The sequence below is a fragment of the Typopeltis vanoorti genome, chromosome 2 (genome assembly GCF_054136105.1).
Source record: "Typopeltis vanoorti isolate ZY-2024b chromosome 2, IOZ_Tvanoo_1.0, whole genome shotgun sequence".
In the NCBI taxonomy this organism is placed as follows: domain Eukaryota; kingdom Metazoa; phylum Arthropoda; class Arachnida; order Uropygi; family Thelyphonidae; genus Typopeltis; species Typopeltis vanoorti.
This window is the reverse complement of record NC_143550.1, coordinates 31,502,172-31,526,694: the sequence shown is the minus strand read 5'-3', so window position 1 is coordinate 31,526,694 and position 24,523 is coordinate 31,502,172. Positions and strand designations below refer to the sequence as shown.

Sequence of the window (24,523 nt, the reverse complement as noted above, 5' to 3'; positions counted from 1 at the left end):
CAACCTAACACCACAATATCTGTCATACCTCTCCTTGAAGCCATTAACAGACAAAGCACTCCCAACTGACTCAGGTAACCCATTCCATTCATTCAGCACTTTCCAAGGAGAAATCTAGTCTTCACCCTCTTACTGAACTTCCAGGGATGGCCCTTTGTTCTGCTCCCCCACTAACCAGGTGTGGATACATTTCCTCTGCATCAATCCAATAAAATCCTTTAAATAACTTAAATTTTTCTATCATATTTCCCCTTTTTCACCTAATAACCAAATTTTGCAATCCACAAATCCTCAATGGATCCTTATAGAGAGCATTCCACAGACCACTCACCATCTTGGTCACTTGCTTCTGGATCCTCTCCAGTACTTACTCTTACTCATCCCCAAGAAACATAGGTGACCAGATTTGAGAACAGTAATCCAGATGTGATCATATCAAGGGTTTATAAAAAATAATGACAAGTCCATTATTTTTGCTTTTAATGTATTATTCAAATAACCAAGTAATCCTGTAAGCTACCTGGTGACTTTAACAATATGCCCTCTGAACTTCATCTATCTATATAACACCACCCCCAGATCCCTGGTTTCATCAGTTTCTTCCTGGAGTACAGGTGCCTCAATGTGGTATTCATCTTGTACACACCACACATCTTAGTATTCCAAAATGCATAGCGTTACACTTTTTTAGATTAAATTGACATCCATTATGTTTTGCCCATACTGTTAGTCTATTTAAATCATCCAACAAGCTCTCTACATCACCTTAATTAAGTATTACTCTACCCTAACTCTGCATCATCAGCAAACAACTGATTTCTTCTTTCAAATTATTTCCTATATCATTTATGTACAAATTACACATCAGTCCCAGCACAGAGCCCTGGAGGAAGACCTCTAGTTACCTTCTCCTGGATTCTGCTCTTCCATATACTACTTTTAGGTATCTATCCATTAGCCAGCCTTTTATCTATATCACCAGTTTCATACCCATTCTCATTTGTTGCAGTTTGTTCAATAAAGTTCAATATGGTATCCTGTCAAACAACTTTACAAAATCCAGCATTATCATAATGTAGCCATTCCTTTTATCCAGTCTGACTCTCTCTATTATAAAAAGTGAGAAGATTACTAAGGCATGACCAACCCTTCACAAAGCCATGTTTCCCTTTATAGAGTATCATATCTTTATTCACCCATTCCTGAATTCTCTTTTTGACCAACTTTTATTATTATTATTATTATTATTATTATTATTATTATTATTATTATTATTATTATTATTATTCAGGCCTCCATGGAGTCAAAAGACTCATCATGGGAGGTCCTTCCTAAGAAACACAAAGTCTATCATACCACTCCTTGAACTCATTGACCATTCTCACTCTCACCACTCCATCAGGCAATGCATTTCATGGTTCAACCACCCTCCATGCAAAGAAACCACTCCTCACCCTCTTGCTCAGTTTCCTTTCGTAACTTCCAGGGATGGCCTCTTGTCATCACTCCTTCCCGCTGTTCAGCCAAGCGAAAGAACTCTTAGTTCTTTTGCATACTATGTAACTCCAATTCTTCGACTTCTGTTGTTACATCAGTTCTTGTCATCCCTTTCATAAGAGTAACTTTGCTTGGATGATATACCCTTACAAAATGATCAGTCAGCAGCTCAACAATTTCATCTACTTCCATTAGACCATCATAAAACATGCACAGTATATATTCTTACACAGTACGAGAGAAACTGCAGGTTCAGACACTTGGTACATGTGCTTGCTCAAGTGACCAGTTGTACAAAGTTACCATCTATGATATTATGACTGAATGTGTCTGTCAGGATCCTGTTTAGCCACTGTAACAATACATAGAATATGATGAATAAAGAAAAGGTGAAAGGATAAAAATAAAACAAATGAATGAATAATGAAAATAATGAATAATGAAAATTAAAGTATAATGAGAAAGCTAGATAGGGAACAATAAATAGCACTATGTATTCATTGCCAAGAGAAAATGGATTGTGGTATAAGAATGGAAGTAGAGAGAGAGAGATTGATGTTTCACAAGCCAGAAATGCAGATGTTGTCAGAAACAAGAGAATGATCTAGTGGAAGTTAGTACTGAAAGCCATAAAACTGAAAGTATTGGAGTGAAATGTGTTCTGAGTTTAAACGATGGTGAAAAAATTAGTAAAGAGAATATAAATGAGGTCATTGAAAATAGTGGGAAGATAGTGTATGCAAAAGTTGTGGAGGAAGGTGAGGAGAGTATAGAAGTTCTGAATAAAGAAATAGGTCATTTGCATGTAGTTCTTCACAGAAGAAAGCACAATATTGAAAGACTGCAGGAACAGCAAGAGATTAGTCTCACTCAGAACAGAAAAGCAAGATGTGCGAATCCAAAAAGAAAAATTGTAAGAATAAATTAATTAAGGCACATAAGCAGAGAATTACAGTGATTCTATGATATGGGGAGTATTTCACAGAAGTATTTCACAAAATCTTGTTTTTCTGGCGTGAAAGTTAATAATATTAGTAAAACTCAAAATGCAGGAAGGTTGACCAAACCTGGGAAGATGAAAGAACTGATTACTTTGGCTGGAACCAATTACCATTGAAGTGAAAAGTATTGCATGAGGGAAAATGTGAAAGAGTTATTGGAAGATGTTTAAAAAGGTGAACAAGAGGATGACGATGAAAATTTATTTATCACTAGGTTAGACTATAATAGATTTAGTTTAATCCTTTATCCCAGTGAGAGCAAACAAAGTTTGCGCCTGAAAATATCTTCAGGACTAAATATAGTGTTGCACTATCTTTAGTGCAACACCAAGGCAACGCGTGGCAAAGGTGGAGCAAGCTACCAGGCACTTCTAACCCAGTATCTCCCATAATGCAAAACACATTTCCTATGTGGATATGTATACTGTTATGCATTAAAGGGATTGGCCATCTACCCAGACTAGTTTCGACCTTTATTGAGGTCTCTTCAGTGGGAGCCAGGCCCAGAGCTGGAGATACCAGGCAGAAGCAGTAGCAAGTCATCTGTGCCTATGGGAGTTGCCAAAAGGTTTATCACCTTTTTTAAAAATTACTCTGGATTTAGAGAAAGATGTTGAAAATTTATTTATCACTAGGTTAGACTATAATAGATTTAGTTGTTTAATCCTTTATCCCAGTGAGAGCAAACAAAGTTTGCGCCTGAAAATATCTTCAGGACTAAATATAGTGTTGCACTATCTTATCCAGTAAGTAGTGCAACACCAAGGCAACTCGTGGCAGAGGTGGAGCAAGCTACCAGGCACTTCTGAATCCAGAGTAATTTTTAAAAAAGGTGATAAACCTTTTGGCAACTCCCATAGGCACAGATGACTTGCTACTGCTTCTGCCTGGTATCTCCAGCTCTGGGCCTGGCTCCCACTGAAGAGACCTCAATAAAGGTCGAAACTAGTCTGGGTAGATGGCCAATCCCTTTAATGCATAACAGTATACATATCCACATAGGAAATGTGTTTTGCATTATGGGAGATACTGGGTTAGAAGTGCCTGGTAGCTTGCTCCACCTTTGCCACTAGTTGCCTTGGTGTTGCACTACTTACTGGATAAGATAGTGCAACACTATATTTAGTCCTGAAGATATTTTCAGGCGCAAACTTTGTTTGCTCTCACTGGGATAAAGGATTAAACTAAATCTATTACAAGAGGATGACGTTTGTAAGTCTGCTGCCACGCTAAGAACTGAGGTGGAGGATGATAGCTAATGAATCAATATGCAGGTTGGCCAGAAGGAATAATGTAGAGTTTGTGGACCTATCGCCGAAGTTTGATAGGCTTGCTTAAATAGTAGTTTAAGCAGTTTAAATACCAAGTAGGGAACATGCCGTCATTATTGGAGTTGAATATTCTATGAATGTTCAGAGAGTGTGTGGAAATGATACTGAGGAGAAAAATTAGATTGACAATAAAGCAGACGATAATTTATACACCTTTAAAAAACAGAATGAAAGTAGCAATAAAGTAGGCAATAACAACATTGAAAAACAGACTGCAATTAATGGTAAAGTAAAGGAGTTTGGAGGGGAACAAGTGTGTTTGACTGGCGATAAAATAGTGAGATTCAATGATGGCAAAAAAAAATGCACGATTTGAAAGCTGAGGTGAAGATGATGCAAGAGGTGAGATGGATGCATAGTAAAATGTAGAGAATTGTAGCTATGTATGGAAAAGTATGGATAAGATCTGAAACAGGTGTCATGGATATTGTAAAATACATTAAACAGGCTAAGTGGAGATGAGCTGACCATATTGCCAAATGCAGTGATGGGAGATGGACTAGAAAAACAACAGAGTGGAGACCAATGGATGGAGCAAGATAAAGAGTAAGACCGAGAAGAAAGTGGAGAGATGAACTGGAACAAATTGCAGGAGTGAGATGGATGAGAGGCAGAAAACCGAGTGATCTGGAAAATCATGGGGGGGGGGGGGGGGAACCTTCGTCCAGCAGTGGACAGAATCAGAAGGTTGAAGAAGAAGAAGATGGAAAAGTGAAGAAGACAAAAACATTGTGTATGAAAAAGACCTGTGTCATTGTATAGATATTCAATCATTACAAGTGTGGTAAATAAGAAGATGCAGATTTTTTTTTTTTTTTTTTTTTTGCAGGTAAAATGAATATATTGATTGAGGCATTTGATATTTATATGGAGGTAGTGAAGGTAACACAGAGGATTGCTGCAATAATGAGAAGGACACTGACCTGCAGAGATAAAAGGGTTATCATTCCATTGTATAAGACTCTGATCAGACCACACTTAAACTATTGTTCTCAGATCTGGTCCCCAGGATTTGAAGGGGATAAATTAACTGTGAAAAGGGTACAGAGGCGGATAATAAAGATGGTTTCAGGACTGTACAATGTTCGTTATGAGGATCAGCTGAGGGAGTGTGTACTGCAGAGTTTGGTGGACAGAAGAAGGAGAGGTGATATGATTGAGACTTTTAAACTGTTGAGAGGTAGTTACAGGGTTGACACTGGGGAATTCTTTCGCTTGGTTGAACAGCGGGACATGACAAGGGGCCATCCCTGGAAGTTACGAAAGGAAACTGTGAGAAAGAGGGTGAGGAGTGGTTTCTTTGCATGGAGGGTGGTTGAACCATGGAATGCATTGCCTGATGGAGTAGTGGGAGCGAGAACGGTCAATGCTTTTAAGGAGTGGTATGATAGACTTTGTGTTTCCTAGGAGGGACCTCCCATGATGAGTCTTTTGACTCCATGGAGGCCTGAACAATAATAATAATAATAATATGAAGAGTAAGTGAGTTGGAGTTGGTATTTTTATCCCAAATGATAACTGGGAACAAGGATTATATAAGATTGGATATCAGCAGGAGATTGTTGAAAAGGGTAAACGATAATAGTGTAATAGGAAAGATAGTCAGTGTCTTGCCCAGGTATGACAGTGATGAGATGAGGGGAAGAGCAAGAATTATGAATGACATGTTTGCTGAAATGTGTGAAGAAAAAATAGTGCAGTTTGTTAATATGGAATGAGTGTGAAGTAAGAATTGAACTATATAAGAGTGACAGACTGCATTTGAATGGCTTTGGTGTGAGTCACTTGGAGAGACTGCTGCTGCTGGAAGGGAAAGTAATGAGTTCAGAGAATGAATTTGAGGTCAAAAGGGATGTGAAAGAGTGGGGGAGTAAGGAAGAAGAGATCAAAGTGGTGTTTATGAATGAAGGAGTGGGTGGCATGAGTGTAGAGAATGAGCAAACAAATGGTGTGTAAAACAAACAGGGAACCAGGAAGACTTAGGGTGAACAGAGAACACAGCATGAGAATGGTTGATGCTCCAAGAAGATGTGAATGTGTGTGTGTAGACAAAAAAGGGAAGGTTGACCCGAAATGTAGAGAAAGCAATTGGACTTAAAGAACTTTCTGGGATGAAGAAAGAGAAAAAGGAAATGGCTCGAGGAACGTATGGAGAAGTCACATCTAATAAGTGATATCGCTGAAATTGTTATAGATCCAGGAATGAGCTGTTATGTTTGTATATGAATGCTGAAAGTATTACAAAGAAGGGAAATTAAATGGTTGCATTGATTGAATTCTTTCGCTCCAAAATTGTTGGAATAAGTGAGACATTGTTGAATGAGGATGACATCCTGACAGGAATAGAGATGGAATGGTATGATGTATTTTGTGAATATAGAAAGGGTAAAAAGGGAGGTGGAGTGCTATTGATGATAGAAAAAGAGTTATGTCCATGCAAGGTTGAGGTGCAAGGCAGAAATAGTAGTAGTGGTTTTGAGGCAGTATGGTGTGAGATAAAGGTGAATAGAATGAAATACTTAGTTGGATGTTGGTGTAGATCCGGTAATGTGGAGGGTAGCGACCAGGTAGTGTATAAGTAAATTAGCCAAGCACATAGGAAATAGGTAGTCATTATGGGTGATTTTAATTATGGAAACACAGACTAGGATGACGGGACAGCAACTGGAAGTAAAGAAAATGAGTTTCTTGAGTTTTTGAGGTGAACTAAACTACCTCAGTCAGTATGTAACAGAGGGCATGCTAGGATTGAGGATCTTGGATTTGATCATTTCATCAGAGGATGATATTATAAATGAGGTGTCAAATCTCCCTCCAGTTGACAAACTAATTCCCTTGTTGTACATTATGGAGGTAGGGGTTTTTTTCACCTGGAAACTTGGGTTTTTCACAGAACAGGCAAACTGGCCTGGTGAACACACACACACACACACACACACACACACACACACACACACACACACACACATTATAGTCAGGAATACGTAAGACCAGCCATAGGCCTGATTCATCAGCTATGCCGGTCCCGAGCCCAGATAAAATTAAGGGGGATTGAGATGTGCCATACTTCCCTGTAAAAAAAAGGGCCTCACGGCCATTGTATCATCATACGCTGAATAAATAATAATAACTCTCACCTAAGGTATGCAATTTAATATAGCTTCCTGTAGATGCCTCTCAACTAGCCCCATTTACTACTAACATCCTCTCCTTTGCAGGATTTTCTGCCATGGTATAACTTTGAGATTTCTCCTAAGCTTGTCATAATCACCTGCCTTTGTAATTTCACACACACACTCACACACACATATATATATATATGTGTGTGTTTAAAATTATTAACTGACTTAAACACCGAGAAAAAATACAAGAGATTTAAGAAGGTTTCACTACTAGTTTCATCGGAAATGCCGACTTTTTCAGGTGAATACAGTATCATGGAGAAAACAACATATTAAAAATATATTGTACTTTAGACCAAACAGAGTTTAGAACAAGTACTAGTTGTGTTTGAAATTGAGTCCAAGCATTAGTTCTGGCATGAAGCACTGTGCGTGTGAATGATATCATGAGTGCACCAAAACTGGATTACAGCGCTATGTGAATCAGGCAGGCTGTAACTGAGATTGCTGTTTAGATGAGCAGGGTCGAGAGCTATTTCTTTGGATTCCAAGATACGTCTTTCTAATTCATCGCAGCATTTATGGATGTTTGAAGTTGAGTTCCAGTCTCTTTGATGTTGCTGTCCTTCAACACTGGTATTGGCCGAGAATAAAACGTGGCTGGTAAGGCACTAGCATGGACGCTGTTATAAGAAATGTCATGTTGGTGTTCTTCTAGTTGGAGAGAGATGGACTTTTCTGTCTGGCCATAATATGGTTTGCCACAACTGTAAATGATTTTGTATACTCCTGGGAACTAAAGAAGGTAGTGTTTTACTTTAGGTTGATTGAGGTAAGATCGGAGTTTTGGAAAGGTGGATAAATATGTTTTAACATTAAATTTCTTCGGGATTTTAGCTAGTTTAGGAGAAAGAGAACTTATATACGGTAAGGAGATGCAGTCTGTTGGGTTTGAGTTATCTTCATTACTATGTAGATTACATACATTAAGACGATTTTGATATTTTTAGGAGAGTAACCGTTATTTAAGAAAGTCCTTTTGAGGTAACTAAGTTCTTGTTGACGTTCCTCTTCTTCTGACAACAAGGATCTCGCCAGATGACTAGTGTGAAAATAATTACTAATTTCTGAGGGGGGGGGTAGTAGTGAAACAAAGAATGTAGGTATCTATCGGTGTGAGTTGACTTTCTAAAGATAGAAGTCTTGAGAACAGCCATTGTTCTAGTAAGTTTTAGATCTAGAAAAGCTAAAACACCATTAACTTCTGGTTCAGAAGGTTTATTCTTCTGGTTTATTATTATTACCCCAAGACTTCATGGAGTCAAAGACTCATCTGGGAGGTCCTTTTATCACACACACACACATCTCATCATACCGAGCCTTAAACACACTCAAACTCCTTGCAGACACCACACTCTCAGGCAAGGCATTCCAATAATTCACAACTCTGCACGAAAAAAACTTGCCTCTCACTCCCCTACTCACACCCTCTTTACACAGTTTCCAGCGATGACCTCTGGTTCTCCAATGATCTTCCACTATTCTCTGTAGAACTTCTCCACCATTGATCTTATAACAACCCCTTACCAACTTGTAGGTCTCTATCATATCTCCCCTTTTCCTCCTCTCCACCAGACTCTGCAAATTACATCTTCTCAATCTTTCCTCATACTCGACATTCCAGAGGTCAGAACTGACTAAGGTAGTCAGTCTCCTTTCGACCCTTTCCAACATCCTTCATCCTTCTGAAAACCCGGTGACCAAATCTGGGCACAATAGTCCATTTGTGGCCTAATCAAAGCTTCATACAACGGAACAAGAATCTCCCTACTTCTGCACGTCAGTGTCCTCCACATCATTCCGAGAAGCCTTTGTGTTGTATTCACAATTTTGGCGATGTGTCCCCTAAATTTTAGATCCTTATCCACTATCACCCCCAGAGCTCTTATTTCCTCCAACTCCAACAATATATTCTCAGCAAGCATAAATTCTGCATTCCATCTTTGTTTTCCAAATTTTAAAACCTTACATTTTGCAACATTGAATTCACATCTCCATTTCCGTGCTCAATCACTCAATCTATTCAAGTCTTCCTGTAAGGCCACAACATCTTCATTACACTTCATGGTTCATCCCAACTTTGCATCATCTGCAAACAACTGAATATCTCCATCCAAATCTTCCCCTATATCATTAATATACAAGTTAAACAGTAATGGACCTAAAACAGACCCCTAAGGCACTCCACTAGTGATTTTCCTTTTCCTGGATATCGCTCTCCCATAAACAACTTGTTGATACTTATCAGATAGCCAGTATCTAATCCATTGCACCAATCTAATACCCAACCCCATCTACTCTAGCTTGACTGTCAACCTATCATGAGGTACTCTATCAAAAGCTTTTGCAAAATCCAAGTATATTACTTTGTATCCTTTTCTTCTGTCCAAGGAAACAGTCATTTTATTGTAATAAGTAAGTAGATTACTAAATCATGACCTTCCTTTAGCAAATCCATGCAGTCCATCAAAGATAATACCACTGTTATCAACCTAACTCTTGGATCCTGGTCCTCACAAGCTTCTCCAACAATTTAACCACAATACCTGACACACAGATAGGGCTATAGTTTGATGCTTGAGTCCGATCACCTCCTTTATGAAGTGGCAGAATCTTGCCCTCCTTCCATTCCTTAGGAACTTCTCCGAGTGCAAGACTCATATTAAAAAAATATGTCAAAGCAGGTTTCAACTCCCTGTCACATTCTTTCAGAATACGTGGTGATATATTATCAAGTCCTACAGCCTTATTAACATCTAGTTTACTCAACTCCCAATACATCTCCCCTCCCCATCATCAACTGCTCTCAATTCCTCCATGAAGTCACATTCACAAGATTGAAAGATCTCTATAAACTGTTCATTAGGTATCTCCAGCACACATTCTGCATCAGCTGTCTTTATACTATTTTCTCCAATCAATGTCATCCTTCCATAATTATTCTTTCTTTTGCTGGCTACATATCGAAGGATTCCTTAGGATTCTTTTTGACTTCATTAGCCAAATGCTGTTCATACCTCTCTTTAGCTACCCTCACCAACCAAGTCACCCTCCTTGCTTGCTCTTTGTAGACCTCATGGAATTGGTTATTTCCACTTCTCTTATGCTGCCTCCACAGTGCCCTTTTTCTCTGTATCGCATGCTTAATCTCTTTATTCATCCATCTCACACCCACCTTTTAACCTTCTCACCCTTGGAATACATTTAGACATTGCATCTACTAAACAGTTTTTGAAAATCCCCCAAGCTGCATTGATCTCTTTTCCAGCTGTCTCCTCATTCCACGCTACACCTGCAAGCTGTCTCCTGAGCTCTTCATAATCACCCCCCCCTCTTGTAGTTCCACATATACCCTTTTCTCACAGACATCCTCGCACTGCTGGCAACCAACCAGGTAATCCAGGTAAACCCAGGAAATTCAAGAAACTCATTTTCTTTACTTCCAGTTGCTATCTCATCGTTCCAGTCTATATTGCCATAATTAAAATCATCCATGATGATCACACTTTTCTTATTTACTTGGCTAATTTGATTGTACATTTCATTATCACCACCATCAACATTACTTTGTCTATAACAACATCACACCAAGTATTTGATTCCATTGACCTCTATCTCACACGATACTGCCTCAAAACCACTGGCACCATTTCCCTCTTGCATCTCTACTTTATATGGACATAACTCTTTCTCTATCATCAATAGCACTTCCCCTCCCCTTTTACCCCTTCTGTCCTCACGAAATACATCATACCTTTCCATCTCTATTCCTGTCAGGATGTCATCCTCTTCCAACCATGTCTCACTTATTCCGACAATTTTTGGGTGAACAGGTGCAATCAGTGCAACCATTTCATCTGCTTTGTTTCTTATACTTCTAGCATTTGTATACAAACACAACAGCTCATTTCTGGATCTGCAGCTAGTTCCACTGATACCACTCACTTGATGTGATCTCTCCATGCTCGACTGGGGTCCATTTCCCTTTATGCTTCTTTATTTTAGAACCCTTTTCAATTCCAGCTGTTTCCTCTTGATCTCTGGTCATCCCATTCCTTTCCTGCCTACACATGCTCTCACCTCCTCTTGGAGAATCCATCTTTCTCACGCTGTGTACCCCTGTCCACCCTGAGCCTCCCCGTTTCCCTGCTCCTCTTGCACACCCATTCTCTCATTTTCTATGTTCATACCACTCACTTCCCCATTAATATCCTCCTCTTTAATCTCTCCTGTCTTACTCTCATGCTCTTCTACATCACTCCCCTCTCGATCTGATTCATTCTCTCTATTCACTTCTCTATCTTCCAGCAGCAGTCTCTCTAAGCGACTCACATCATAACCACTCAAATGCAGTCCATTTCTCCTATACAGCTCGCTTCATCCCTCAAACTCATTCCACACATTAAAAAACTGTACTCCCATCTCCTCACACATTTCAGCCAGCATATCATTCATAATCCTTGCTCTGCGCCCCATTTCACCACAGTCATACCTAGGCAACATGCTAACTGCCCTTCCTGTTACACTATTCTCTTTTATCCTTCTAAGCAGCCTCCTGATATCCATTCTGACACACTCTTTGTCCTCTCTCAAATCATTTGTACCTATTAATACTATTAATTCTTTTGCTCTCTCCTGCCTCATATCCAATGCCTCAATCACTCTACTCATTTTAGTGCCTGGAAAACATACCTTTTGCATTTTATCCTCCAGCACACTTTTAATAATGAAGTCACCATACATCACCACTCGCTCATCTTTCGTTAACTCTTTCATGCCATCATTATTTATTTTAATAGTTTTTACCCAAATTTTCTTAATTTCATGCCGCATCCATTTCATTTCTTGTCTCATCCAATCCATTTCAACTTCTGAATCTCATGACACATTCTCTCTGTCATTCAATCTTTCTAACTCTCGACCCCCTCTTCTCACTTTCACTCTCATTCATCCTTCTTTGTTTCCATACTTTCAGTTCAACATGCGTTGAACTTTCGCTATCATTCTTCCCATTTTCACACTCATTCATCTTTCTTTGTTTCTGTACTTTCAGTCCAACATGCATCGAACTTTCTCTATCATCCATTCTTTCGATTTGTTTAATAAAAAAAAAACCCAGCTAACGCCATTTTATTCCCGTATACGGGAGTAGGCGAGGCCATTTAGCCCAATCTAACTTTTGGAGACTGAGTGGGCAGTTCAATCTCCACTGGTACCAATCAGAGATAGATGGCCCAAGGCTATCACTAATTAAGCGGTACACAGTGAAGAGAGACAGCTCAAATGTGCCGCCATCTTGTTTCGATTTGTTTTACTTTCAATTTCTTCCTCACGGCATTTCTAGTTTCATTTGTTCTCTCAATTTCATTTCCTTCCGCCACTCTCACCTCACTTTCGTCCCTTTTAACATCCATTACAGTTTTCAAATCTCTCTTTTTCTTTTTTACTGATTTTTTTTTTACTGATTTGAGTTGCCCCAGTCCTGAAGATACTTCAGGCGCAAACTTTGTTTGCATACACTTGGATAAAGGATTAAACTAAATATATAATTTATAGTATAACCAAGTGGAAAAAAACTTACAACATTGTAGCACATCATTACAGGAATGGAATGGAATGAGTTCAGTATATTCAAGGATGATAGATTGGGTGGGAGGGTGTATTGCTAATTATTGCTGCAAAATTAAATCCAACCAGAATAAATGTAAATAATACAGGTAGTGGGCTACAAGCTGTTTAGTGTGCGACAGTGATTAACATGGCAAAATACATTAGATGCTGCTATAGAGCAGGATCATCTGAAGAGGAATGTGAACCGCATAGATAAATCTTATAGATACAAAGAACTATAGTTCGCCCACCGATTTGAGGCTCGACACTTCTGCGCATCTCAGAAAAAGAAGAATCCATTCCGATAATAGGGTAATCAGTCCGTATAGTGGGATGAGTTGTTTATTATTACCGGTCGGAAAATTAACTTCTCTTTTATGATTATTGTAGTTAACTATGTTGCTTGTATAACAGTTGGAAAATTTTACCTATAAAGCACGTGATTTCACGTGTTGGCGACCAATTCGGACGTCCTTCATTTTTTTCTCCCCTTCAGCATGAATCGACTATTCTTGGGAAGACGCGAAGCAGGGACCTGGAAACGGTGGGCGAACTATATCATTCTGTCATTCTTCTATATCAGATATAGAACTAACATTATTGGCACTTGCATAAAAAAATGTATAAATTACTGAGGGATAGCCACCTTAAGCAGCATGTTTCAGAGAAATCTCGTGGTAAAAGAACATTGGATATAGTAATTTGACCAAACTTGCCTCCAGCAGGTGAAAGTGATAATGCAGTTTTAACTTAGAAGATGATAATGCATGTGATAGGTATCACTGAGAAGGGGCATATGTAGAACTCTAAGGCAGATGATTACAAAACTGTGAAGACAGCTTGAAGCAGCCCCCAGCATGAGAAAGCACATAGCAGAGGAATCAACAGTGCATAGGAAGTGGTCAAAGATGTCCGAAGTAGAATATTGCCATCTTCATTCAGAATATTAGGAGAAAAAATTTCATGGGAATTAAATGGATGAATAACATTTTAAAGCAAGAACTGCATAAAAAATAAATAAATAAAATGTGGATCTAATATCATGAAAGAGTGATAATAAAGTTTAGGAGAAGTAATAAAGTTTCTAGCCTGCTCTTTATATTCCAAATATTCCAAGGGTGTAGCTAGAACTGATGCAGCAAGTTATATTAGACCACACAATATCTTTGATGTGGTCATCAACGTTTTGGTGAGGCTCATTAGGAATCACATTCAGAAGTTGGTAGACAGCAGAAGGATCCTGTTACATAGGATGGCTTGGGTTTGTTCATGGTGGTTCTTATTTTAGCAGTCTCTGCTCATGTTGTATAATAGAATGACATTTGAGTTGGATATATTGCAATAATGCTAGATCTTTCAAGGAAATTTGACAAGGATTCTACATGTTGCCATACATACACAAAGCGATGTGTATAAAATAAAATGTGACATGGATAGGAGAGTGACTGAATGAGAAGTATCAGCAAATGATATAGAGGTGCTTGAGTCTAAGAGAAGGATAGCTGCCACTGGCCTAGCACAAGGTACTATGTATGAGATTATTATTAACTTGTATATTAATGATATTGGGGATGAATCAGAGAGTAATATTCATTTGTTTGCTGATGATAATAAGTTGAGTCAAGTGAATAAGGACCATATCTGATTCAGAATCCCTACAGGCTGACTTGAACAGACTAATTCTATAGGCAGATATTAATAAGTAAGTTTAATGTGTCTAAATGTAAAGTTCTACATTAAGAGAAAAAGGATATTGCAGACAGCATATCATATCAATAGGAATTTGCTGTGAGTAGCTGATGAAGCTAGAGACTTGGGATTACAGTGGACAGAGAGTTAAAGTTTAAAAGGCATGTTACTGAGTTGGTTAAGTCATTGTATCAGATAACAGCTCTATTGAAGAGACAACTAAATTGTAATAAAAACAAATAAATAAAGAATACAGGACTTTGATAAGACCACACCTTTACAACAGTGATCAGATATAGTCCTTTGTTTCAAGGGGATAGGGAGACAATTGAGAGAATTACTAGCCGGTGGAATAGCAAAAATAGCAAAACGAGAGGAGATATGATAGAAACATACAAGTTAATAAAGGAAACTTACAGATACAAGTGAGATTTTTCAGCTAATGGCTAGTGCAAGCAGAACTTAGGATCATTCGTAGAAACTGGCTACAGGTGTGGTTAAGAAGCACAGGAGTGATAAAACAGCCTTCTCTTAATGAGCCCTTCAACTCCCTTCTGGAGAAGCATATATGTCATCAAGTGATTGGTTAAAATCAATATTAAGAATAATGTTAATAGAGCTATGGGATTAGATGGTATACCAACTCAAGTTTTATGAGAAGGTGCTAGTGAATTGGCAGTGCCTTTGACCATGTTGTTTAATCTAAGTCTCAACTCTGGATTAGTACCAAAGGGGTAGAAAAAAGGGAAAATAGTTCTGTTGCATGGAATAGCAAAAATAGCAAAACGAGAGGAGATATGATAGAAACATACAAGTTAATAAAGGAAACTTACAGATACAAGTGAGATTTTTCAGCTAATGGCTAGTGCAAGCAGAACTTAGGATCATTCGTAGAAACTGGCTACAGGTGTGGTTAAGAAGCACAGGAGTGATAAAACAGCCTTCTCTTAATGAGCCCTTCAACTCCCTTCTGGAGAAGCATATATGTCATCAAGCGATTGGTTAAAATCAATATTAAGAATAATGTTAATAGAGCTATGGGATTAGATGGTGTACCAACTCAAGTTTTATGAGAAGGTGCTAGTGAATTGGCAGTGCCTTTGACCATGTTGTTTAATCTAAGTCTCAGCTCTGGATTAGTACCAAAGGGGTAGAAAAAAGGGAAAATAGTTCTGTTGCATAAAGGAGGCTCCAAGACTGATGTAGCAAATTACCAACTAATCAGCTTATCAGGAGTCATAGTCAAGGTACTGGAGAAGTTGGTTAAGAGCAAACCACAGGAATGGATAGACAGAAATGGGATACTATATGGAGAGGGATGGGGGAGACATGGTTTTTTGAATGGTAAGTCATGCTTCAGTAACTTGCTCACATTTTATGGTACAGTGACAGCTGAGTTGGATGAATGGGTTTACAATGATACTGCTGGATTTTGCAAAAGCTTTTGACAGGATACCACATGGAATTCTAATCGGTAAATTGCAGCACATGAAGTGGATAACAGGGTGGTTAATGGAGAGATGTCAGAGAGTAGTTTATTCTGGAGTAGAGTCTAGTAGACCTGTGACTAGTGGCATGCCATAGGCTCTGTTTTTGGGCCATTACTATTTACCAATTCAAGTTTGTTCATTAACGAAATAGGAAAGCATCTAAAAGGAACTATTCAGTTGTTTGCTGATGATGCAAAATTGGGTAGGGCAATAGTTAATACAGATGATGTTAAAATTTTGCAGGATGATTTGGATAGACTGGCAGTCTGGACAAAGGAGAATGGATGTTAGTTTAATGTGACAAATTGTAAGGTTATGCATTTTGGAGTAAAAAGATTACCAGCTGTATACCACACATGGAATTGTACTGTAGGAAATTGATGAATCCAGGGATTTTGGAGGTGTTAGTGGATAAGGAGTTAAAATTTAGAGGGCATATTATAAAAGTGGCTGAAGCAGCTCATCAGATTACTTGATCACTAAAGAATACCCTGATAAGAGGTTATTATACCTCTTTATAGAGCCTTGATAAGATCCCATTCTTGACTGCTGTGCCCAGATCTGGTCACCTGGGTTTCTTGGGGGATGAGGAGGAGGTGAAGAAGATCCAGAGGCAAATGACCAAGATGGTATCAGGTCTATAGAATGAATGTTTAGAGCACAGGTTGAAAATTTGTGGATTATAGAAATTGGTTGACAGGCAGAAAATGGGCAATATGATTGAGACATACAAATTAATTTTTATATGGATTTTTATAAGATTAATATAGAAGAAATTTTTCAGCACAGGTCTGGTCTTGGAATAACTAGTTGCCATTCTTGGAAACTGAGCAAGAGTGTAGTTAGCAGGGATGTCAAGAGTAGATTTTTTTGATTGGGGAGGAGTGAATGAGTGGAATAAGTTGCCAGAATCTGTTGTGGGTGTCATGACTGTGAATGAGTTCAAAGCCATGTATGATAGATACTGCACGGATGATGGATAGTGCTTGGCATGATGTTTAGGGCCTTCATCGATAAGTCGATAATAATAATACTGATATGATATCTCCTTACTAACTTATATACTTCTGTCATATCTCCTCTCCTTTGTTCATACTTTGAAGAAAGACTGCTATCCCTCAATCTAACCTCATATATGTGCAATTCCATATGCCAATTATCATCTTTGTTGTCTCCTACTGAGTCTTTTCAGCTGTTTTCCCATCTGCTTTGACCCCAAGTGATCATATCTGTATAAATTTGTATATGGTTTTATACAGATATGGTTTTATTGCAGTCTTGTACAATGGGAGAATAACTTCCTTTTTCTTACAAGTCAGAATGTTCTTCAACATTGCAGTTATTCAATGTGATTCCTTAAACACCTTATCAGTGAGATTCCTAAACATTCATTCCTTGTCTACTACAACCCCAAGTCTCTAGCTTTATTGATTCCTTTCAGCAAATTTCCATTAACATAATACTTTGCTTACAATGTCCTCAATCCAAAATGTATAACCTTTCACTTAGAAATATTAAACTGATACTCATTAACATTTACCCATAAAATGAGTCTATTCAAGTGCTAGGAGATGATACAGAATCTCAGACTCTGAGATTCTTTATCATATATATTCCTTATCACTCTTCCTAAGGTTAGCATCATTAGTAGATAACTGAATATCACCCTTAAGACTTTCTCTGGTATCATTAATATACAAGTTAAACAGCAATGAATCCAACTACAGAACCCTGTGATACACTTCTTAGCACCACCATACATCACTTTCTCTAATATCTGCCAATCTATTTCTCTATGTTTCACACGGTTTAATTTATATAATGGCCTTTAGCATGACATCCTGTCAAATGTATTGTCAAAATCTGGAATCATTAATTTCCTTTACTTATTTCTGTCAATCTATGTCCAAGCATGAGTAGATTACTAACTCAAGATCCACCTTAACAGTACTGCAGTGTATCTATACAGCATCAAAATGCTATGTATATCCTAACTTTGAATATGATTCCTAATGTGATACCTGTCAGCCTTCCCAGTACCTTGACAGCTCTACACCAGAGATACTGTTTAGCCCATTATCAGTTGCATCACTCCTAGTCCTATACTTGGATAATGGAATTATTGTGATCTTCTTCCATTCATCATCATGGATCTGCTGAACCAGGGACATTCTGCCTTTCTTGCATTCCTTCAGCATTCATGCCATTATCATTCCAATACTACCATGATGTTTGAATCAAGGTTGTGCAATAGCCAGATTCCTTCTCAGTTTATTATAATCATCTACCTTATAGTTCCACATATATTGCTTCTTAATCCATACTGTCATATGCTTTGTTACCTCCCAGGTGAAAACTGCATGAGTGCTCTCACCAAACTTAGGACATAACAGTCTTCTCTTTTATAGATAGCTTTATAGACCATATTTGAGATGTTGCTTGCATCCAGTAACTTGCAATACTCAATCTGCCTTATCAACAGACATTTAGAAACATCATGCATGAATTTGTTTATTGTTATAAATATCAAGCAAAAAGAATATTAAGGTTTAGCAAAAAAAAAAAAAAAATTGTGTATCTAACTTTTATTACTTGTATATATACACACACACATGTGTGTGTGTGTGTGTGTGTGTGTGTGTGCATATTTATGTTTTTTTTTTCCCCTTACACAGAATTATTTTGGGGATGCATGGAATGTGTTTGATTTCATCATTGTGTTGGGAAGTTTCATCGACATTGTCTACTCAGAAGTAAATGTGAGTACTTTTCATTTACATTGCAATAAATAATGTGTCATCTGAGTAAATGTTTATTTATATATTTATCTGGGGCACAATTATTATTATTACTATTATGTTTTTACCACTTTGGGGTCACAAGACTCACATGAGATGCTAATACTAGTCAACACAAAGTCTATCATACTACTCTGCAAACTCATCCATCCATCGTTTGCACTTTTACTGCCCTCTCAAGCAATGCATTACATGTACATACCACATGCCATGCAAAAAAATTTACTTCTTACCCTCTTACTCACTACTTCATTTTGTAACTTCCAAGGATAAGTAGTATCTTGTTCCTAGAAGTCACAATGTCAATCCAGTAATAGCCTTTCAACAGCTTAAATGTCTCCATGATATCTCCTCTTTGATTTCTATCCACCAAAATTATACAGTCTGCATGTCCTCAATCTTTCCTCATAATCAGCATTTTACAGTCTTCATACCATTTTTGATATCTGTCTCTCTTTACCCTCTCTAAGATTATTCCTCCCTTCAAATCCTCATCACCAGATCTGAATTGAAAAATCCAGGTGTGATCCGAACCAAGCTTTATACAATAGGACCACCACCCTTTCATCTCTCATGATCAGTGTCCTCCTCAGTATTGCGGCAATACTCTGAGATGTCTTTACAACCTTTGCAGTATGTTTTGTGAACTTCAAACTTCTACCTACAAACATCACAAGATCATTTGCTTCCTCCATTTTGTCCAGTATAACTCTACCAAGTGAGTGTGAAGCATCCTGTGTGTGTGGGCCCCAAATTTTAAATCTTACATTTAATTCTCTTAAACTGATATCCCCAGTCATTTGCCAAACTAACTTTCCAGCATATTCAAATCCTCTTGAAAAGCCAAAACATCAGCACTATTACTAATCACCCTCCCAAGCTTTACAGCATTTGCAAAAACAGAATATTTCCTTTTGGTCCCTTGACAATATCACTGACATAAACATTGAATAGTAATAGTCCCAGTACTGAAACCTGCAGAACTCCACTTGTAACCTTCCTATTTAATAATCCTTTTGCCCATGTACAACTCTATGATATCTGCCAGAGAGCCAATCACCAATTCAATCCACAAATCTGATATCCAGATCTATATGTTGCAACTTAAAAACTAGTTTTTCATGTGGCACCCTGTCAAATGCCTTTGCAAAAAAAAAAAAAAAAAAAAAAAAGACAGTATATTAAACAATAACAGTGTATGCCTTATCTTCATCTAGTGCTCTTGTTACTCTGTTGTAAAAATTAACAAGATTACTAAAACAAGAGCACCCTTTAACAAATCCATCCTGGCATGCATAAATAATGCTGGCCTCATCTGTCCAATTCTCTATACAAATTCTTACCAATATCTTGAAAATCTTAACAACTATTGAAGAAAAATAAACAGACCTATAGTTTGATGCCTCTATTTTGCCACCACCTGAAAGTGGAAGAAGTATAAGATAGTAGCATTTACCGCTGGCACCGTCTTACCCTCTATCTGCTATCCAGGAACTTGTCACATTACAATGCTTTCATTAAACAGCCAAGATAATGGTGTGCTCAGTTCCTCAACACATTTCCTTAAAACACATGGAGAAACTGAGATTTGAGATGGTGCTAGTGAACGTGGCAGTCGTGTTGAGTTATGCTAGAACACGTGTTTTTAAATTAAAGTATAGTGTGGCTTTTTGTCTCAAATTGTGCTGCAGTTATGCTTCGGTTGGATACAAGTGTCCTTCAGTGGTATTATTGTTTGAAACTCTGTTGTATACATTGTGTTTTCGCTGCTGATTGTTTCACTACTTCAGCGACTAAAGATGATGTCCAACAAGAGAACGTACGTCAAGGCTCGGAGGCCTTTTGTATGAAAGTCTGGCTCTGCGTTGGATTATTTGCAATGGATGCATTGCGGAAACTGCTATATGTATGGGCCAAAGAATGTGAAAGATCGGTGGACTGTTTGACTAGATGAGAAGAATGAAAACGTTGATGTACTTGAGAAGTGTCGGGATATGCTGGAGCGATTAGGAATGGAAGCAGACATTGGGACTGAAGTGAAAGAACTTCGGCAGGAGTTTGGGAAAATGAAATATGACCTTCATCTTCTGCAAGAGGAATTGGAAGTGCTCTGTAAGGAGGTCCTGGAAATTAAAACAGAGTTAAATGGGTTGAATAGAGAAATTAGGACTATGGAGATTACTTTAGCTGAGGTACTAGAACAGGATTAAGTATAGGAGAGTCTTTTGTGATTGATGAAGTAATAAATAGCATGAGAGTGATTAGGAGTCAACAGAATGAAAGCACAAGAGGTCTAGAAGAAACGAGATGTCGTGAGAGTGAGAGAGTAAGTAAAAGAGCGTTGAGTAATGAAGCTGGGAGAGTCATGCTGAATAACGTAGAAAATGAGGCCATGAGTGACGCTTGTTTGGACTTGAATTTAGTTATGAGTGGTAAAATATATAGTGATTCTATGATTAAGGGTATGGAGAGCGGAATGCCTGAGAAGTGCTTGGTTGGTGGAACAATAGAGAGAGAGAGCATGATGCAGAAAATATGATAGTTATGGTGGGTACAAACGACCTGAGTGGTAGTATAAATCGGTTAGACAAAAGATTTCCGAACATTGTTAGATATCGTGAAGAAGAAAAATGTCAATGGGAGGATTGTGTGTGTGTGTGTGTGTGTGTGTGTGTGTGTGTGTGTGTGTGTGTGTGTGTGTGTGTGTGTGTGTGTGTGTGTGTGTGTGTGTGTGTGCTGCCTCGTTTTGAAAATTATGAGTTAAGTAGATGAGCGATGATAATGAATGATATCATTGTAAGAATGTGCAAAAAAAAGAGGTCTGGAATTTGTTGATGTCTGGAATGTGTTTGAAGGCAAAAGACAGCTGTATGCAAGAGACAGAGAGGTTGCATCTCAACATGGAAGGTCATAAGCAATTGAAGAAGTCACTGTTTTCTGAACAAATTGAAGTAATTGGGCAGGGAAACTAAAATTGAAAAGGCTGAGTGTAAGAGGGAGAAACTTAAGCAGTGATTGTATATTTGTTGATCCTTATTTGCGGAATAAATTACAGAAAAGAGGGGTAAAAATCTGCATGGGACTACTGAAATTAGTGACATGTATATCAGTTCTAAAGCTGGTACAAGAACTAAAGGCAATCTGCAATTTTTTTGTATACAAATGCAAGAAGCATTTGAAATAAGAGGGAAGAATTTTTGACATTAGTCAGTGCAATCTCACCAAAAGTTTTATGCATTAGTGAAATTTGCTGTCAGCAGAAGATGTGGTCACTGGAATTGAATGTGATGGGTATAGTATTTTCAGGGAGGATAGAGAAGAAAGAAAAGGGGGGGGGGCAGGGAGGAGTACTGTTGATAATAGCTGATGAGTTGTAGCCAAAGAAAGTAGTATATCAAGATGATAGACATGAATGATAGTTCATTTGAGGCGGTCTGGCTCAGGGAGAGATACCAGAAGGTGGTGTGTTGAGGAGCAGAGTCCAGGATGAGGCAAGTGACCAGTGGCGTGCCTCAGGGCTCTGTGCTTGGGCCATTGTTGTTTAATTTGTATATAAATGATATAGGAAATGGCTTACAGGAAGATATTCAGTTGTTTGCTGATGATGCAAAGTTGGGTAGCGCAATAAAAAATCAAGCTGATGTTGAAAGTTTTCAGGATGATTTAAATAAGCTGGTAAAATGGGCAAAAGGTAATGGATGTCAGTTTAATGTGGAAAAGTATAAAGTTACGCATTTTGGGATTAAAAGATTACCAGCTGTGTACTACATTGATGGAATGGTACTCCAAGAGATTGATGAGGCCAGGGACTTAGGGGTGTTGGTAGATAGGGAGATGAAGTTCAGGAGACACATTGCTAAGGTGTCCAAGATTGCACATAGGATTACTTGGTTATTATTATTTTTATTATTATTAGAACGGGACTCCAAAGGGTCCTTAGACTCATCGAGGGAGGCCCTAACATCATTTCAAGAACAACTATTCAACATTCACACAGTATCTATCATACTTCGCCTTGAACTCATTTACAGTCATGGCACCCACACCAGACTCTGGCAGCTTATTCCTCATTCACCACTCTCCAGGTAAAAAACCTAGCACTAACACCCTTGCTAACCACAGTTTTGCCCAGCTTCCATGGATGGCCCCTAGTCCTCCTGCCACCAGTCCTATTCTCAAAAATATCTTCTGAATTAATCTTATAGAAACCTTTCAGTAATTTGAATGTCTCAATCATATCACCCCTTTTCCGCCTATCAGCCAATTTCTGCAACCCACAAATCTTCAACCTGTTCTCATAAGGTTCATTCCATAGACCTGCTATCATTTTGGTCACTCATATCTGGATCCTCTCCACCTCCTCCCCATCAAGAAGAAACCCTAGCACCCAAATCTGGGCACAGTAGTCTAGATAGGGTCTTATCAAGGCTCGATACAGAGAAACAATAACTTCTTTGTCTCTGCTCGTCAAAGTATTTTTCAGCAAGGGGAGGAACATACTATTTTTATTGAGGAACACACTAACATCCAGAGATAAAGAGGTTATTATTCCCCTTTATTAAGCGTTGATACTTCCACAGATGGATTACTGTGCTCGGGTCTGGTCACCTGGATTCCTTGGAGATGAGGAGGTTGTGTGGAGGGTTCAGAGGAGAGTGACTAAGTTGGCGAGTGATGTAAAAAATGCTCCTTACATTGATAGATTGAGAGCTTATGGATTGCAGAGGTAGGTTGATAGGCAGAGAAGAGGGGATATGATAGAAACATTTAAATTACTAAAAGGTTTTTATAAGATTGATGCAGGGGAAATGTTTCAACTGTGTGATAGTGATGGAAGAACAAGAGGTCATCCCTGGAAATTAAGGAAAAGTATGGTTAACAAAGGTGTGAGAACGAGGTTTTTTGCCTGGAGGGTGTTGAATGAGTGGAATGCATTGCCTGACTCAGTTGTGAGTTCTTCGTCTGTAAATGAATTCAAGAAGAGATATGATGGATATTGTTTTGATAGTTTGGGTCTCCCACGATGAGTCTACTGACTCCATGGAGATACCCGTAATAATAATAAAAAATTCCATGTAGTTCCCCACCCACCCACTTTACTGAGATTTAGCATACTAAGTACTCAGAATACATCCTTGTCATTAACCTCTAACATTTCACAGCTCTTTATTCCTGTAGGAATAAAGCCTACCATCTCAGGATTGAACACTCTAATAAAAGAATAATTAAATATATCAACTATTTCATCTTGAATGGTCACCAGAGTCCCATCTCCATCTAGCAAGAGAATCTGTCCACAGTCATTTTATCTCATATAAAACTCTTTGGGATTCTCCTCAATTTGCAGTGCTGGTCTCCTCTCATATTCTAATTTTTCTCTCCTTACAATACTAGTCTTTTTCCTTGCCTGAGCCTTATATTCCTCCTCATGCAACTACTCTCAACCTCTCTTTTATGTGTCACACATAATCGCTTCTTTAATCTGCAATTCCTGTTTAATTTCTCTATTCATCCATTTGACTCCAAATTGCTTTATCTTCTTCATTCTGGGTATACAGTCTGCCACTGAATCATCCATGTACTTCTGACTTCTCTTCCTTCAAATTCTTTTTATTGTCCTGCTGCAAGCTGGTTTCTAAGCTAGTTGCTTGCCTTATAATTCCACATATTCTTCATCTTGATACTTTTACATGTGTATTCATCCTGCAAGCGGTAATGGGATATGCCGCTTACGAGCTGGAAGAATCACGCACTCCTAATCGTACGATGAAAGAACACATCTCCATTCAACTGACGGGCAATCCATGGAAAGGGCTCATCATCTAGGCAACAGGCCTCACGGAAGCAGAATCGCCTTACGCCATCATTATATCTGGAGTGGGCTAGTTATGCTGGGATCGTGTGGACTTGTCTTTGACTGGAGAA

General features: G+C 38.4%; 1 protein-coding gene across 1 annotated transcript in view; it reads left to right on the top strand.

Moving 5' to 3' along the window:
* LOC150108907 (muscle calcium channel subunit alpha-1-like) overlaps positions 1-24,523 on the top strand; it is a 1,617,925-nt gene that overhangs the window by 1,249,462 nt on the left and 343,940 nt on the right. The window contains exon 32 of the mRNA XM_090414483.1: positions 18,476-18,559. Within this exon, the coding sequence (XP_090270609.1) occupies positions 18,476-18,559 (84 nt within the window). The remainder of the gene's footprint in view (positions 1-18,475; positions 18,560-24,523) is intronic.